At 32.5% G+C, this 18,419-nt stretch overlaps 1 protein-coding gene and 2 pseudogenes across 4 annotated transcripts in view; 1 reads left to right on the top strand and 2 right to left on the bottom strand.

Moving 5' to 3' along the window:
• The window catches only part of NPEPPS (aminopeptidase puromycin sensitive), a 64,889-nt gene that overhangs the window by 42,546 nt on the left and 3,924 nt on the right, over positions 1-18,419 (bottom strand). For all 4 annotated transcript variants that reach the window (XM_039873680.1, XM_039873679.1, XM_039873682.1 and 1 more), the window contains exon 2: positions 13,422-13,506. In XM_039873680.1, the coding sequence (XP_039729614.1) occupies positions 13,422-13,506 (85 nt within the window). The remainder of the gene's footprint in view (positions 1-13,421; positions 13,507-18,419) is intronic.
• Positions 1,076-1,194, top strand: LOC120611374 (uncharacterized; annotated as a pseudogene).
• On the bottom strand, positions 13,682-13,800 carry LOC120611373 (uncharacterized; annotated as a pseudogene).

Here is an 18,419-nt window from a genome sequence, read left to right as displayed (position 1 = left end):
AAACCAAAGACAAAGGGCAGCTGGGTAGGGAGGTTGGCAGGAGAACTATTGTTAAAGAAACAACAGTCTGAGAGCTGACTTCTTAAGAGTAAAGATGGAAGGAAGATGACAGTAAAGTTTTTAAAAATATCAATGTACTGAAAAAAAATTGCCAATCTAGAATTTTATAGCCAAAAAATAATCTTCAAAAAATGAATGTAGGAGGGGATTTGGGGGACTGGGTAAAAGAGCAGATGACTCATACTTGATATCAACTTAGTATAAATCCTATTAAGGATTTTTTTTTAATTGTATTTTATCATTAGTTTCGAGTATATAGTACATCGGTTAGACATTTATATAGCTTATAAAATGTTGTTAAGGATTATTTTAAGGCAAGTTCTAATGCTCCTGGAATAAGTCCCAAGATTTCTCAGTGACTGAATGGTCACAGAATGTTAATTAGGAATTCTAACTTGTAGATCCGTAAGACCACATACTAAACCAAGTGCAGAAATATTAAACAGAATATAAAAATCTAGAACGATACCACAAAAGAGAATTCACACTCAAAATGCAAAATCAAAAAATCCTTTTAGTAAGTTGAAGATTAACACAGAGGTAGAAAGCTAATTTTTAAAATTCACTCATTTGACAGATATGACTAGCATGGCAAAAGATATCATAACAAACTTAAAACACAAAAGATAGACCAGATAAAATATTTGCAATGTACAAAACAAAGGGTGTATCTATAATATATAAAATATATGTTCAAAGCAAAACAAAAATTGGCAAGAAATTAGATATGCAATTGTAAAAAATTAAAAGGCCAATAAGTATATGAAAAGTATATTCTACTCTATTAATAAAAGATTCAAATAAAATTAATGTTTTTCATTTTTTGGATTAGAATAGATTGCTAATATCTAGTGTAATGGCAGTATAGATTAATAATAACACCCAGTATGATGCCAGTACAAAGAAATGAACATTCTCATATTCTTGATGGGAATATAAAATGATGCAACTTTTTAGGAGGAACATTTGATAATCTGTAACAGATAATTTGATATCTGTTAAAAATTTAACACAGGTCTATGGCCATGTCACCCTGAACATGCCCGATGCCATCTGATTTCAGAAGCTAAGCAAGGTCGGGCCTGGTTAGTACTTGGATAGGAGACCACCTAGGAAGATCAGGTGCTGTAGGCTAAAAAAAAAAAAAAATTTAACACAGTACTCTTACTTTTGATGCAACTTATAGGTTATACCACCCTCACTGGTGCACAAAAGATCTCCTTTGTACTACTGTTTGTAATAGACAAAAAGGGGAGGGATGACCAAAATGTGCAACGTTAAGAAATAGCTTTGTAAAATGATACATCTATACAAAGGAGTACTAGGCCTTTGTGAAACAGATCTACATATACTGCCTTAAAAGATGTACACCACAGTAAGTTAACAAAGCAAGTTGCAAAACATAATGTATATTATAATCTCACTTCTGTAATTAAAGGAAAAATTGCATGTAAAAATTCATATCAGATTATTAACATGGTTACTATTGGGGGTGGAGGGGTAGGTGGTACAATTAAGAAAGAAGAGGATTTTCACATCTTATATTCTATATTGTTTGATTTTATTACAACAAGCATGTATTTCTTCTGTTATTTTAAAACGTAAGCAAAACAACATATTAAATACCATATGATAAAGATAACCTATAATTATTTTATAATTGCTCACATTTTAAAAATTATTCCTGTGCCATATTTACAAAAGTATTTTAAACTTTAATGACAATCTTCAGATCATTAAACTATCATCTTAATACTTGCTAATGATAATTTGTTTCTGGATTAAGGCCAGTAACCTTTGTACCTACAAATAGCTGAATGAAATATCATCTTCTGCAACAGATCTCATAACGAAATATGTTTCACATTTTAAAATGATGCATCTAGACTTCTCCTTCTGGCTATGCCAACTTAGCTGGTATCAAAACAACCATAAAAACTGGATAAAAAAATTTTAAGTGTTTGGGAATCACACAAAGATCAGCTCTATATTCACAGGCTCTTTATTCCCTTTTTGCATTTACTGACTTCTAAGCAGAAAAGAGAAGACAATGAAGAAAGAGTCATAAAGTTTGCAGCAGTCTCACTGGGCTAGGGAGACAAAAATTGGAATTCAGGACTACCAAAGCAGCCAGGATTCAAAGGCCAAGATCTCATCTCAGAAAAATGAAATAACAGATAAAGTCTAACATTCTTTCCTCATTCAATTTCCCCTCAAGACATTTGCTGACTCCTAGATTTAAACAGTTTTATAATGGTAGGGAACTAAAAATTGGATTTCAGGGCCCAAAAACGAAAGAAAATCCTTAGTAAAGATCTCTGAGAGGGCTACAAACCAGTAATAAGAGCAAATTGGAAGGAAAAAGGAAAAAACAAAATCAAATTCAACTGGTTCAAGATAATCTTATTTAGTGAAAACCTAAAAGCTTTTTCTCTAAGATTTGGAACAAGATAAGGATGCCTGCTTTTGCCACTTCTATTCAACATAATACTAGAGGTTTTAGCCAGAGTAATTAGGCAAGAAAAAGAAATAAAAGGCATCCCAACTGGAAAGGAAAAAGTACTTATCTCTGTTCACATACAAAATTATCTTATATGTAGAAAACCCCAAAGGTTCCATAAGGCGGGGGGAAACACTTGCATATATTCTCAGATTAACTCTTGCATATATGCTCAGATTATTTTCAACAAGAGTATTAAGACCATTCAATGGGGAAAGAGTAGTCTTTTCAAAAAATAGTGTTGAGAAAACTGGATATACACATGCAAAAGAATGAAATAGGACCCTTTATGCCATATACAAAATTGAAAAACTCTAGAAGAAAATTCAAGATAATCTTAATGTCCTTGAATTTTGCAACATCTTAAATAGGTCACAAAAAAACCCATGAACTATAAAATTCAATAAACTCCAGTTAATTCATTGAAATTAAAAACTTATGCTCTTCAAAACACACTGTAACAAAAATGAAAAGGCAAGTCACAGACTGGAAGACAGTATTTGCAAAACATGTCCAAGGAAGGATTGTTATATGGAGTACATAAAGAACTCTTAAAATTCGATAAGAATATAAACAACTCCTGTCCCCAAATGGCAAAAGGTCTGAATATATATTTCACTGTGGGAGATATATGGATGGCAAATAAGGACATGAAAAGATGCCCAACATCATTTGCATTTAGGGAAACGTCAATTAAAACCACAAAAATATTACCACTGCACAACCACTTGAATAGCTAAAATTAAAAAGATGGACTATCACAGGTGTTAGCAAGGTTATGAAGCAACTGGATCTATCAAACACAGTAGATGGGAATATAAAATGGTACAACCACTCTGGAAAATCGGCAGTTTCTTTAAAAATTCTCCATTTACCATATGATGCAGTCTTGTATTCCCAGGTATTTACCCAAGAGATATGTCCGCAAAAAGGCCAGACTGCTTTTATATACTAAAAATATAACCTTTAAAAAAAGTAACCTTTTACATGGAAATAAAATCATCAGAAGGATTCCTGGTAACTGATCTTGAATGTAAGGAACTTGAAGTCGCCGCTCCATCCTAACAAGTAAAAAGTTGAACTGACTGAAAAATCGACAACTCTCCTTAGATCAATCAGATAAGGGAGGTCACAGAGGCAAACTGCTGCCAAAAACATTGGAGACAGTCAGATACAGAGAATCACAGCCTAGCAGAGCAGAAATCCACAAGCAGAAACCACCTTTGGCAACCAGTGCTGGGGTAGGAACACCTGAACTGTAACAGATAAACTGCTAGAGGCTTAACATGAACAAGCCTGAGAGTTAAAAATTCAAGGAGGACACAGTCACAGGGGGACTTACACGCTTTTGTGAGTTTTACCTCAGGAGCTTTACCAGGCCCTAACGACTATAAGAAAAAAATCCCCTTATGCTTCTGGCAGGGAGAGAGGAAAAAGAACCATTTTGAAATATACTAGAGCATTCTGTTCTTAATAAAACCTCAGGAGAAACTATTTTATCAGAACTTAACCTGCTAGAGTTTTATCAGAGCCTAACCCTATCTGGGGTAAGGAAAAAACCCAACTCCAGCCCTTCTAGCCATCCTGTTCCACCTAAGAAAAGCTGAGAATCCCTGGTGAAGCTCAAAGACCAGGGGCATGGGTTCACCAAAAGACTAAGACTCAATCATAAGACTATAGAATGCTTCCCCTCCCTTCAATATTAAAGGCCTATTTATTACAGTTCCTTCTATCCAGTACAAAAAAATGTAAGGCATACTAAAAGACAGAAAATACAATTTGAAGAGACTGAACAAGCATTAAAACAGATTCAGATATGGTAGGAATGTTGGAATTATCAGACCAGGAATTTTTTTAAAACTATGATTAATATATGCGAAGGGTTTTAATGAAAAGAGTAGATACAATGCAAGAATTGATGGATAATATAAGCAGAGAGATGGAAATTCTAAGAAACAAAAGAAATGGTAGATATCAAAAACATTGTGACAAATGAAGGATGCCTTTGATGTGCTCATTATTAGAATGGACAATTCTGAGGAAACATTCTGAGCTTAAGGACAAGATAATAGAAACTTCCAAAACTGAAAAGCAAAGAGAAAGAAAGACTAAAATAAAAAATCCAAGCACAGTGGGAAAACTACAAAAGGTGCTATTTACATGCAATGGGAATACCAGATGGAGAAGAGATAAAGGAACAGAAGCAATATTTGAAACAATGATGACAGAATTTCCTCAAATTAATGTCAGACACCAAACTACAGATCCAGGAAACTCAGAAAAGACCAAGCAGGATAAATGCAAAAAAATCCCCAAAAATCTACACCTAGGCATATCATACTCAAACCTTAGGAAATCAAAGATAAAGAAGAAATCTTGAAAAAAGCCAGAGGGGGGAAAAACACCTTACCTATAGAGGAGCAAAGGTAAGAATTACATTTGACTTCATCTCAGAAATCATGCTAACAAGAAGAGAGTAGAATTAAATATTTAAAGTGTTGGGAGAAAAACCACTAACTTAAAATTTTGTGCCCTTTATTTTATCCTTCAAAAGTGAAAGAGAATCTTCCTCTTAGTCTTGCTATGAACCCTAAACTGTTCTTTAAAAAGTCTTTTTTAAAAAGTGAGGAGAAATAAATACTTTCTCAAACAAAAATTGAGAGAACTTCTTGCCAGTAGACATGCTTTGCAAGAAATGTTAAAAGAAGTTCTTTAGAGAGAAGGAAAATGATATAGGTTGGAAACTCAGGTTTACATAAAAAAAGGAAGAGCAGCAGAGAATGAATATATGAAAGTAAAATAAAAGTTTATTATTCCTATTCTTAATTGATCTAAAAGATAATAAATAGATTGTTCAAATTTTAATAACAACAATGTATTTATGTTGGCTTATGCATGAGGGGTTGTATGCTTATATTTAAGTTAAATGAATGACAGCAATGATATAAGGGATAAGAGTGAAGAATTATGAATATTTTGTTATAATAAAGTATTTTCACACTACCTATGAAGCAGTATAGTGTTATGTGAAAAGTGGACTTGGATTATTTGTAAATGTATATTGCAAACTATAGGGCAACCACTAAAAGAATTTAAAAAAAAAACAAAAACAAAGAACAAGAGCAACAATAGAAAACAATAACAAATATGGTAGGTATTAATCCAGCTATGTCATAATCACATTAACCATCAATGATTTAAATACAGCAATGAAAAGACAGATTGTCAGAGTACTTCAAAAACAAAACCCAACAACATGCTGTCTATAAGAAACCCACTTTAAATATCAAGACACGTATATATTACAAGGGATGGAGAGAGATTGCTAACAGTAATCAAAAGAAAGTGAAAATACCTATATTAATTTCAGACAGAGCAGACTTCAAAGCAAGGAAAGTTAAGAGGGGTATTACATAATGACAGGAGTCAATACTCCAAGAAGACATAACGATCCTTAATGTGTATGTGTCTAACAACAGAGTGTCAAAATACGAGGCAAAAACTGATAAAACAACAAGGAGAAAGAGATGAATCTATTACAGTTGGAGACTTTAACACCCTTCTAGTAGAAATGGACAGATCCAGCCTCAAAAAATCAGTAAGGATCTTCAGCTGAATGCAAAAGCACCATCAATTAACTGAATATAATTAACCTCTATAGACTTCCATCAAACAACAGCTGATTACATATTCTATTCAAGCTCACCTGAAACATTCACCAAAAGAGACCACATTCTGTGTAATAAAATACACCGTAACTAATTTAAAAGAATAGAAATCATAAAATGTCTGCTCTCAGACCACAATGGAATTAAACTAGAAATCAATAACAGAAAATTAGCTGAAAAATCCTCAAATACTTGGAGATTAAACAACACACTTCTAAATAACATGTAAATCACAGAAGAAATCTCAAGAGACATTTAAAAATATTTGGAACTAAATGAAAATAAAAACACAACTTACCAAAATGTGTAGGATGCAGTGAAAGCAGTGCTTGGAGGGAAATTCATAGTATTGAAACCATATATTAGAAAAGATTTAAAAATCAATCATCTAAGCTTGCATCTTAGGAAACTAGAAAAAGAAGAGCAAATTAAATTCAAATCAAGCAGAAGAAATAATAAAAATTATAGCAGAAATTAATGAAATTGAAAACAGGAAATCAATAGGAAGAAAATCAGCAAAACTAGAAGTTGGTCCTTTGAAAAGATCAACAAAATCAATAAGCCTCTAGCCAGGCTAAGGAAAAAAGAGAGATGAAATGAATTACTAAAATCAGAATTGAAAAAAGGGACATCACTACAGATTCATGACTGTTACAAGGATAATAAAGGAATATTATGAACTACTGTCCAAAAATTTGATCACCTACAGGGACCGATTCCTAAAAACATACAATCTGCCATAACTCACACAAGAATAAAGAGACAATCTGAATAGGTCTACATCTATTAAAGAAATTGAATCAATAATCTTCCAAAACAGAAAGCACCAGGCCCAGATAGGTTCACCTGTGAATTCTACCAAATATTTAAAGAAATTACACCCACTCTCTGCAATTTCTTCCAGAGGACAGAAGCAGAAGGAATACTTCCTAACTTACTCTGAGGCCGACATTAATCTAATATCAAAATCAGACAAAGACATTATAAGAAAACTACAGACCAATATCTCTTATGAACATAGATGCAAAAATTGTCAAAAAAAGTTAGTAAATCAAATCCAACAATGTATAAAAACAATTATATACCATGAACAACTGGATTTATCACAGTACATAGGTTGTTTCAACATTTAAAAATCAATTAATGTACTCTATCACATCAACAGGCTAAAGAATAATCACACAATAATATCAATAGATGCAGAAAAAGCATCTGACAAAATCTAACACCCATTCACAATAAAAACTCTCACCAAACTAGGAATACAGATGAACTTCAACTTAATAAAGAACATTAATTAAAAAACCCCTACAGTTTACATCATACTTAATTGTGAAAAACTCTGAGCTTTCCAGCTAAGATGAGGAACAAGGCAAGGATGTCCCCACTCATCACTGCTTTTCAACATCACACTGGAAGTCCTAGCTAATACAATAAGGAAATAAAAGTTTTACATATTGGGAAGGTAGAATAAAACCTGTCATTGTTCATAAATGACATGGTCATGTAGAAAATTCAAAAGAACTGACAAAAAAATTCCCAGATATAACAAGGTTGCAGAATACAAGGTTAATATACAGTAGTCAATCACTTTCCTGTATACTAGCAATGAATAAGTGGTATTTGAAACTAAAAACATGTTATCGTTGATATTACCACTCCAAAAATGAAATACTTAGTTTTAAATCTAACAAAATGTGTACAAGCTCCATATGAGAAAAAAATAACAAAACTCTGATGGAAGACACCAAAGAAGAACTAAATAAATGGAAAGATATTCCACGTTCATGGATAAGAAGACTCAATATTGTCAAGATGTCAGTTCTTCCCAACTTGATCTATAGATTTAATACCAATCTTAATCAAAATCCCAGAAAGTTATTTTTGTGGATACTAAAGTTTATACAGAAAGGCAAACAACCCAGAATACCTAATTCAATATTGAAAGAGAAGAACAAAGTGAGAGGTCTGACACTACCCAACTTCGAGACTTACTGTAAAGCTACCGTAATCAAGATGGTGTAGTACTGGAGAAATTAGAGTTAAACAGATCATGGAACAGAATAGAGAGCCTAGCAATAGACATAAATAAAGTTAGCTGATCTTTGGTAAAGGAGCAAAAGCAACACAATGAAATTAGCTTTTCAACACACGGTCCTGGAAAAACTGGACACACACATGCAAAGGAAATTAATCTGGACATAGACCTTACTCCCTTCACAAAAATTAACTCAAAATAGATTATAGGCCTAAATGTAAAATGCAAAACTATAAAATTCCTAGAAGATAACAAGGGAAAAAACCTAGTTGACCTTGAGTATGGTTGATGACTTTTTAGAAACAACATCAAAGGCATGATCCATGAAAAAAAAAATGATAACCTGAAACATTAAAAATAAAAACTTCTGCTCTGAGAAAGACGATATCAAGAGAACGAGATACAAGCCACAGACTCAGAGAAAACATTTGCAAAAGACACATCTGATAAAGGACTATTATCAAAAATGCACAAAGAATCCTTAAAACTCAATAATAAGAAAAAGAACGATCCAATTAACATTGTGCAAAAGACCTAAACAGACACCTCACCAAAGATACAGATGGCAAGTAAGCATATGAAAAGATGTTCAGCATCATATCATTCAGGATCTGCAAATTATAACAATAATGACATACCACTACAAACCTATTAGAATGGACAAAATCTAAAACACAAACAACAATTGCTGGGGAGCATGTGAAGCAACAGGAACTCTCATTCATTGCTGGTGGGAATACAAAATGGTACAATCCCTTTGGAAGAAAGTTTGGCAGTTTCTTACAAAACTAAAAACACTCTCATCATAGGATCCAGCAATCACACTCGTTGGTATTTACCCACAGGAGTTGAAAAACTTATATCTCCACAAAAACCTGCACATGAATATTTATATCACCTTTATTCATAACTTCCAAGACTTGGAAGTAACCAAGAAGTCCCTCAGTAGGTAAATGGATAAATAAACTAGTACATACAGACAATGGAATATTATTCAAAGCTAAAAAAAGTGAGCTATCAAGCAAAATAAAGACACAGAAGAAACTTAAATGCATATTACTAAGTGAAATAAGTCCATCTGAAAAGGCAACACTCCGTATGACTCCAACTATATGACATTGCGGGAAAGACAAAATTATGATAATAAAAAGATTAGTTGTTGCCAGGGGCTGGGGCGGGGGGGAGGATGGAAAAACAGGAAGAGCACAGAAAATTTTTAGGGCAGAAAAAAATTCTGTATGATACTATAATGGTGGATAATTGTCATTATCAAAACCCACAGAATGTATAACACCAAGAATAAACCCAAATGACTTTGGATAATAATGAGGTGTCAATGTAGAGTCATCGACTGTAACAAAGGTACCATTTTGGTTTAGGATGGTGAAAGTGGAGGCAGTGCATATGTGGACAAGGAATATATGAGAAATCTCTCTACCTTCTACTGAATTTTGCTGTGAACTTAAAACTGCTCTAAAAAATATTAATTAAAAATAAATCACCATTTAATTCAGAGACAGAATGCCGTGAAGGTTACCCATTCTTCAGAAGAGTAATAGCATATAATAGACTTTATGTTCAAAATTCCCAAAACTCATATGCCTGTTAAAGTGTACAGTTGAAACTTACTGGATTTCGTTAACCAATGTCACCAGAAAATAATTATTATTTTTTTTAAATCCTCAAACTCAATACATTTGAGAAAAGCAAATAAACCAGATACAAAATAAAAACATGATCTCAGACATAAGGTCTTTTTAATGTTTGAAAAACTCGAAAAGCTACCTTAAAATAGGTACTGTGCTAATTCTGTATCTTTTAAAAGTATACAGCATTTGAACGTACAACAAACTAAAACAATTTGCTTAACATATTTAATAGTAACATGACATATTACTTATATATCAGTTTCAATTAAGAACCCAACAGTTTCAATTAAGAACCTAGAAAAATCTCATAGAGTTTTTCCTCTTTTTAATGAGATACCTATGCTCAAGACTTATCTTTACATCTGAGTGATAAAGAATACCCATAACACACCACAGTTCTCTGGAATCCCTCTTCAGAATTTACAAATTCAACAGAACTCAATATAGCCCACAAATATGTTGTTTTGCCAGGACAGTTCTTTAAAATTTGAATATATTTATGTGAGACATGCACTCTCTGGCTTAGCCTTTCTTCCAACATTCTTATATCCCTACATCCAGCCCAATTCATTCATGTTTGTTATTTGCTTAACCCCAACAGTAACTTTGGTTTAAGGCTCCTACTTACTACATATCGGTATTTTTATAACTAAAGTTACACTTGGGCTCCCTTTATTTGAAATGTCCTTATGAAATTCTCTATCATATTTCAATATATTTGTATTAGAAATGGATATTTTCCCTTCGCTTTCAATCGTCTTGATTTGAGAGCTACCACTTAGTCATGCACATACTTTCAAAATAACATAAGCAACTCTATTGCAAAGAGATGGTGGTTTTATTAATATTATTATAAATCACACATAATTGTATGATAAAATATATATTACTAACAGTTGGATAAAGGCTTATGCTCAAGTGTAAGGAACCATTCTTTTTTTTAGTTAATAGTTTTGCTTGAAATTATTACTATTTGGCAATATTATTAATGTTGCCAAATATTAATAATTATCCTTTCACACACATGTATATATGCACAAAACTGAAAAATATCCTTTTATCCTTTCACACACGTGTATATATGCACAAACTGAAAAATACAATTCTACTTCAAGAATAAATATGTTAAAATTTACATGCCTTATATGGATAAACCAAAGTGATGCTGGTGGATCTGAAACTATATAACTTTGTACTAAATATTATGTCACTGATCGAAAATTTTTTTTTGCACAGCTAATTCTACAAACATATACCTGACAAAGTACACTAAGGGAAAAGTTGGTACAAAACTTTCAAGTGATCATTTTCTATGTGGTTATGCCCAAACCATCTATTAATGATAAATTAAAAGACTCTTTACCTGTCAGGACCTGAGTTCAGGCACTCAAAAGTTTCGTATTTCTCTTGCAGAAGCTGATGACAATACTAATCCCTGCACTGTGTAGGGAGGTGCATTCCTTGCACTGGCTTAAGTGCTAGTGATTTCACCAACCCTTGAAGTGCAGAACAGTAAAAAAACAGTTTTCAGCCGTTTTTCTTACTGATTTCTTATTTTTTAAATATTACAAAGTAAGATTTCAAATAGGTTTTAAAATAAATTATTTCTGTTTAAAAGGCAGTGCCTTAGTTTAAAGAGACACATGCCAATAGGTCTTTCTGGGTTACTGCACATATCACAAGATGGTTTTTTTCATCAATTAAAAACTTACACAGAGAAGCAACAATTTCATGCCTTCAGATAAATTTCTGTTTTTACCTCAGAGCACCAAGATTGGTAACTACAGATATGTAAATTGGTGTTGCAGAAGGCAATTATGAGTGTTACTAGGTACTAGATGACATTAGCTGGGTGAATAAATGGTTATTGCTCCTTACTGATTCTTGCTGCTATAGGAAAAATGAGTTGAGAAATGTACCTTAGCTAGAAAATATTTTAGGTATCTAAAAACATTTAATGTTTTATCTGAATTCTCTCCAAATCCTCTTCACTTCTTCTAAGTTTTCGTTTCTTTTCTGATCTCCTTGTGAGAATCCTAATGATGCTTCTTTGAAATTCGGGTCATTATGAGCTTGGCACCATTCAGTTATGCATATTCAAAAGTTCTCTGAATTCTTCTTAACATTTTCATAGAGGAAGATAAAAAACGAACCTGAGCTGAAACCACGCCATCTGGAGGGTGCACATTTCTTTTACTATCTTTACTTATCTATATTGGACACCATTTTAAAACCCTACATTGAATTTAAATGTTCTCTATCTACAACAAAAAAAGCCTGCCTTGATATGCTTGGTTAAGGTGCTTCCATTTTTTTTCAGTTAAAGAAATTAAATAATCTTTCATTCACCACACAATTTTTTTAAGTTGGCATGCATTCAAAGTCCATTTGAAGGATCTATTCCTACAACTTAAAATTGCAGCAGTTTGATGTCATTTAGAATCAACTGAACATAAAAACTTCTTGGCAAGTAGTATGCTCAACTGCTGTTTACTTTTTTTTTTTTTTTTTTTGTCTTTCTATGGACAAGATAATTTAAGAAAAACTCATGAAATAAATATTTCCAGGCCTTAAAATGTTACTTGTATGCTTCTATTCAGTATAATGTAAAGGAGAGGGAAACAGCAATACAAAATGTAAATTAAAAGGTCAAATTTCTAACTTATTTTATATCAAATGAAAAGACTTTCTAAGAGGAAGTATCAGAGTACAATAAACCATGTTGACAAGGAATGTCAAAGTGAAGTTAAAAGTAAAAAGCAATTCAGCTCCAATATTAAGATACTTTTAAGTTTATGCCAAACTTGATAACTTCTAAAAATGCAGCTTGTGTGGGAATAACCTTTTAGGCCCAAACTGATTACTTAATTTAATCCTTATTGTAATTACAAGGTCTAAAATAGTTCTCATTTTAAATATATTCATTGAATTCCTACACATTCTATCTCATGTTTCTTTTAAATATATTCTTCCCCTATAACTAACTCCATCATCTAGCTTCTAACCTTCATATTTGATCTCATAAAGCAAATACTTTTCTCTCAATTATGAGTAAAACTTATTATCTCAACTCTAATCTACTGTTCAATAGAGGGAAAAAAAGAACCTTAAAAAAACCACATATGAACTAAACTCCGCAAGGAACCTTTCATGTTCAGAGTCCTTAATTTTTAAAATAACTCTTCAACTTTATATGCATTTTACACTTAGGAAAATGTTATCTGTCTAGGGTCACAAAGTAAGTTAATATCTAAAGTAGAATTCAAATTGTGACATTTCCTTTATCTCATAATAAAGTCAGGTTACATTATTCAAATAGTTCCCATGAATATCTAATTTTCCTATTCCTAAAGTAACAAACATTAATATCTTAACCTAAAATTGTGTACATCTCACAGACACACACATACACACACACACACACACACACACACACACACACACACACAAGTACATATAGCATACACACAGAGAGATGGCAAATTAAAATAGAAAACAACTCTTACCTTCATCTCCCTCTGGTACATATGAAGCTGTAATAATGTCAATATCAGCACAATTCATCACAATCTGATTAGTTGCCTGCCTCACCTACAAGAAAAGAAAAGTGTCAGAAACAGCCTAGATTAATAATATGTACATCTTCATCTCAGCCTAATGTACATTGCAGGCAATTTTTTCTTTTTTTAGGCGAGGCAACCCTTGGTTGACCTCACATATTGCAAGGACTTTGTCAGCTTACAATCCCTTATTTTTTTATTTTTTACACCTACAGCACCTGGTCTTCCTAGGTGGTCTCCCATCCAAGTACTAAGCAGGCCTGACCCTGCTTAGCTTCTGAGATCAGACAGGATTGGGCTTGTTCAGGGTGGCATGGCCATAGATCAAAGCAGGCAATTTTAAAAAACCCAGATATCACTAACCCTAAACTGAGTATTTATGCATCAATGGTAGAAATAAATGAGTAGCTTTAAGTAATCCAAAGCAATTCACATTTTCCAAATTATAATAAAAGCAATAATAAACATGTAAATATTTCAGAGAATTTAAATATGTGACCAGCAAACTAAAATAAAAGCAATTTTCTTCTACTTAAACCTTGATTTATAACCTCTTAAATTTTTTTTAATTTCAAAAAAAATTTTAATTAGCAAATATTTCTTATATGTTGCAATTATGTATTGCAACCTTCACATCAACCCCTTCATGAGACCTTTTATAAGGATAAAGAAATTTGATATCATAAACTACATCAAAACTTCATAAAACACTCTAAATTTTTTTTCTCAAAGAAACATTTTAGATGTAACAGACACTAATGACTCACCACTAAGATTAAATAAAGTTTTAGGACTTTGTCTTACTTGCTTCAGATCCAAAAAAATATAGAAATAATAACAGCACTTTCCTCTCTTCTTCATTATCTAAAGATAACCACTACCCTAAGGCCAATGTATCTCTCTCATGTATGTTTAGTACTTTTGCTACATGTAGAAAGATCAGCAAACGATGTTTTTAATTTTATACAAATGGTATCAAATTGTGTACAACCTTTTACAACCTGCCTTTTTCATTTAATATTTTTTCTGAGATAGGTTAAATCCTGATAGATGTATATCTAATTCATTCATTGTAACTCCGGTATAGTAGTAGTCCATTCTATAAATAAACTGGTTATTTACCAATCCCTTCCCTAAGGAAATTAGGTTACTTCTACTTTTTTGTTATTTAAAATAGTATTACTAAGTCTACTGCCATGCCACCCTGAATGTGCCAGGTCTGATCTCGGAAGCCAAGCAGGGTCAGGCATGGTTAGTACTTGGATGGGAGACCACCTAGGAATACCAAGTGCTGTAGGTGTTAAAAAAATAAAGAAAAGAAAAAAAGAAAAAAAAATAGTACTACAATAAACATCTTGGTCCATGTTTTCTTGTACCCATGTTTTCTTTACCAAGAATTGCCAAATTATCCACCAGAGTAGTCTCAACTGACAATCCCATTAGCAAAATATAAATAAATCCCTCCAAAAATCTTTAAAATTTCTGACAATCTGATGGGTATTAAATAGTATTCCACTATTGTTTTCATTAGAATTTCCCTGATTACTAGTAACACTGGTTACTAAGCATTTTTTTTTGCCATTAAGTTTTTCCTCTGCAAATTGCTTGTTCATAACCCTTGCCCATTTTTCAATTTGGTTATAATCTTGTTTTAATATTCTTGCTGCGTTAAACAAAACCTCAAATTCATTTTCAGACATTTGAATGGTCTAAATCTTTTTTTTTTTTTTTAATTTTTAGTTAAGTTTATTGAGGTAACATGGGTTAATACAATTATATAATTTTCAGGTGTACATTACCATTTGACATCTGTATATTCTATTGTGTTTCCTTCAGCTACCATATATTTGATCCCCTTTACCCATTTCATCCTCTCCCTAAACCCTATATTTGACTCCCTTTACCCCGTCTACCTCCCCGCTCTTCTCTCACCCCACTAGTAACCACTAGTCTATAGTCCTCTGGTAACCACTAGACTATAGTCCATGTCCATGAGTCTCTGTTTATTTGTCTGGTCTAAATCTAAAATAACAAAAATACAGATGCCCTAAATCACAAAAGCCTGCAGAGGCCATCTAAGAAGGTGACTGCAGTAGGCCAGGTAAAAGATATGCAGAAAGGAAGTCTATATATAAAGGAAGGGGAAAGTAGCCACTTCTTGGAGCCAACCAATTATTGCTATACTAAAAAGTAAACAGTGTTGACCTTCCAACTTTCAAAAAAGCCATAAATTTAGATTTCACATGCCATCTCCCAATTTTAAATGATAGTAACTAATTCAAAATTTTCAAAAACACTGTGTAGACCAAACAAAACTCATGGGTAGGTCAATTGTGCCTTGAGATCACTGAATAGACCACAAAACTAGTTAAGGATACAGAAGTAATGTAATATCTGTATGAAAAAACTATACCTAAGAGTAATCATTTTATTAGCAACCAATGAATACACATCATGAATTTTAAACTAAAATTATGACATATTACCGATAGTACGTTATTAAGCCTATAATGGACTGTCAAAATCTCTAACACAATAAAGTGAAACTAGTCTGTCTCATTTAAAAAAATTCTTCTCATAAATCTTCCTGCTTCTAAACAAAAATGCCATTTAATGAGCATATTTTTTAAATTTATTAAGTGGTAATATTCCTTCACAGTGTTTATTTCACCAGAACATACCTAAATAGCATTAAACTTTTATGTCCCAACTGGCTATTGATAGCAATACAAAAAGGAAAAAAAAAATTTGCCTATTCATAAAATGACTCAAAAAAACTCAGAAACAGAGAAATGATGCACTTACTGGATGTGCTCCAAAGGGTAAAATGAATAAAAACCTTCCAGGGTTTGAAGTTTATGCCAACAGAATAACAGTGGTTTAGCTACACATCTTAAGCTTTATCTAGGCAACCATACTTTCATCCATCAACATCTACAGTGAATTTAACGGTAGCCAAGCAGTTAATCTACCAAGATCAAGATATCTGTACAACACTATTATGCCAAATGACATTTATCACACTATTATTTTAACATTCTGAGGGAAAATGTGTACTTTGGAAAGGCACAGTGTACAACATCCAGTTACAAGTACATTTCAGTTCCTCCTGTAATTAGAGAAAACCCACCTGTTTATATTAATGAATTAGGCTACTTGTTGAATAGCTACTAATTTTTTTTTCAGGAATACTGCCATTTCTGTAAAGGTGGGACGGAAGAACAAAAGGAACAAAAATACTTATCTCACTAACAGAACTCCACTCAAATTTTAAAAATTGGACAGTATATTCTGTCTTGTATTAGAGATGAATTTTAAACAACAGGATAATCCATAGAAAGCACTTGTAGCATTTAGTGACTGATATATAGTAATCACTTAACAAATATTATTATTAAGGCACACACATACAGACCAAGATTAAATGTGCTGTCATCATAAAGATGTTACACTGAAAATCATCTAACAGCATTCACCTAACAGTTTATAAAGTGCTTGACCAGAATGATATAAAATTTTAGAACTATGTACTGTAATATATAGCACTTTGGATATCAGTATATATGTACTGCCCAAGGAAGGTAATGAAAAATATCCATGTAGACTCACTTTCTCAATAACAGCACTGACCTGAAGATTCTGTATGTGATTTCTCAGATATTAACATCATCATATTATTGAATATTACATAACCTGTGTATTCCACTACCAAAAATACAGGTAATATTCAAAGGAATTTCAGCATTAAGATCTTCAGTTTCCAAGCTTAAAAGAGAAGCAAAATGTTAAGGTTGGCATATAAATTGTGTATAATAAGCTCATTTTCAAGTTTTCCACTTGATGCTATGAAAGAATGAAACGTTAGTGTTTCCTTCTTTGTTTCAAACCCAGGGTTGTCTTCTTGGAGTCCCATACAGACTACACTTCAACTGAACCAAAGCTAAATAATGCCTCTACTGAAGAGGGAGCTTGACCATTGGTAACAATTTTACAGTAGAAGTTTCCTATGAGCTAGGAAGGCAATAATCTGAGACAAATTTTTTTTCCTGGATGAGTCTTTATTATAATCACTCAGGAATACACCTAACATGTACTACATAGTAAGACTCAAGAGGTTTATTTCTGATCACCGAAGTCCTGAGATTTTAGTAAAAGGAAATCAATCTCCAGTGTGACAATTCCAAATACCAGTCAGTCTGAAGCCTGAATTATTTGCCTAACAAGTGATTTCATCGTTAAAATTTTGTGATGATTGTCTTCGTGGAATAGAGCTATAATTTCTAAAGACAATAAGGAGCAAATAATTAGTAAACACAAGTTCAGCCAAGTGTTTCTAACAAGAAACATCGAAAAGAGCAAGCTGCAGAAAGTCATAATAAGTACTAATAATGTAAAAATTAAACATACAGAACATTGCTATCTATTGTCTGTGGCTACTTAAATATGCAATAAAACTTTAAAACTATACACAAGAGAGAGATGTTACCTATGAGAGTAGGGGTGGGAAGATATAGAAATGGACTTTAGTGGTATCTGTGACATTTCCCAAAAAATATCATGTACGGTCTGAAGCAAAAGGGACAAAACATCAATAGCTGCTAAATCTGGGTAGTGGGTTGCTTTTCTGTATTTCTACCGTATTTCCTAATTTAAAAGAAAAAATTATGTGATTATAAGTGGACAAATAAACTAAGAACTACATAGTTCAAAATGAAATCTCCAAGATCTGTAAAACTAGTCTCAGTTAACAACAAAACAGCTATCGGAAGACTCAGTCCTTTGCCACTGACTCACATACATATTAGAAAAAGACCTACTTTACAATAAGAACAGGATCATTTACGTAGCAAAGTTCAGAGAGGTTTCATAGATAATTTACCACTTAAAACGACATTTATCCATTTGTATTGGACAATATCAACTATCCAGAACCAGGAAGTAAAA

This window comes from Pteropus medius, unplaced genomic scaffold, assembly GCF_902729225.1.
Source record: "Pteropus medius unplaced genomic scaffold, Ma_sr-lr_union100, whole genome shotgun sequence".
Lineage (NCBI taxonomy): Eukaryota > Metazoa > Chordata > Mammalia > Chiroptera > Pteropodidae > Pteropus > Pteropus medius.
The sequence above is the reverse complement of the archived record's forward strand: the minus strand, read 5'-3'. Positions and strand labels throughout refer to the sequence as shown.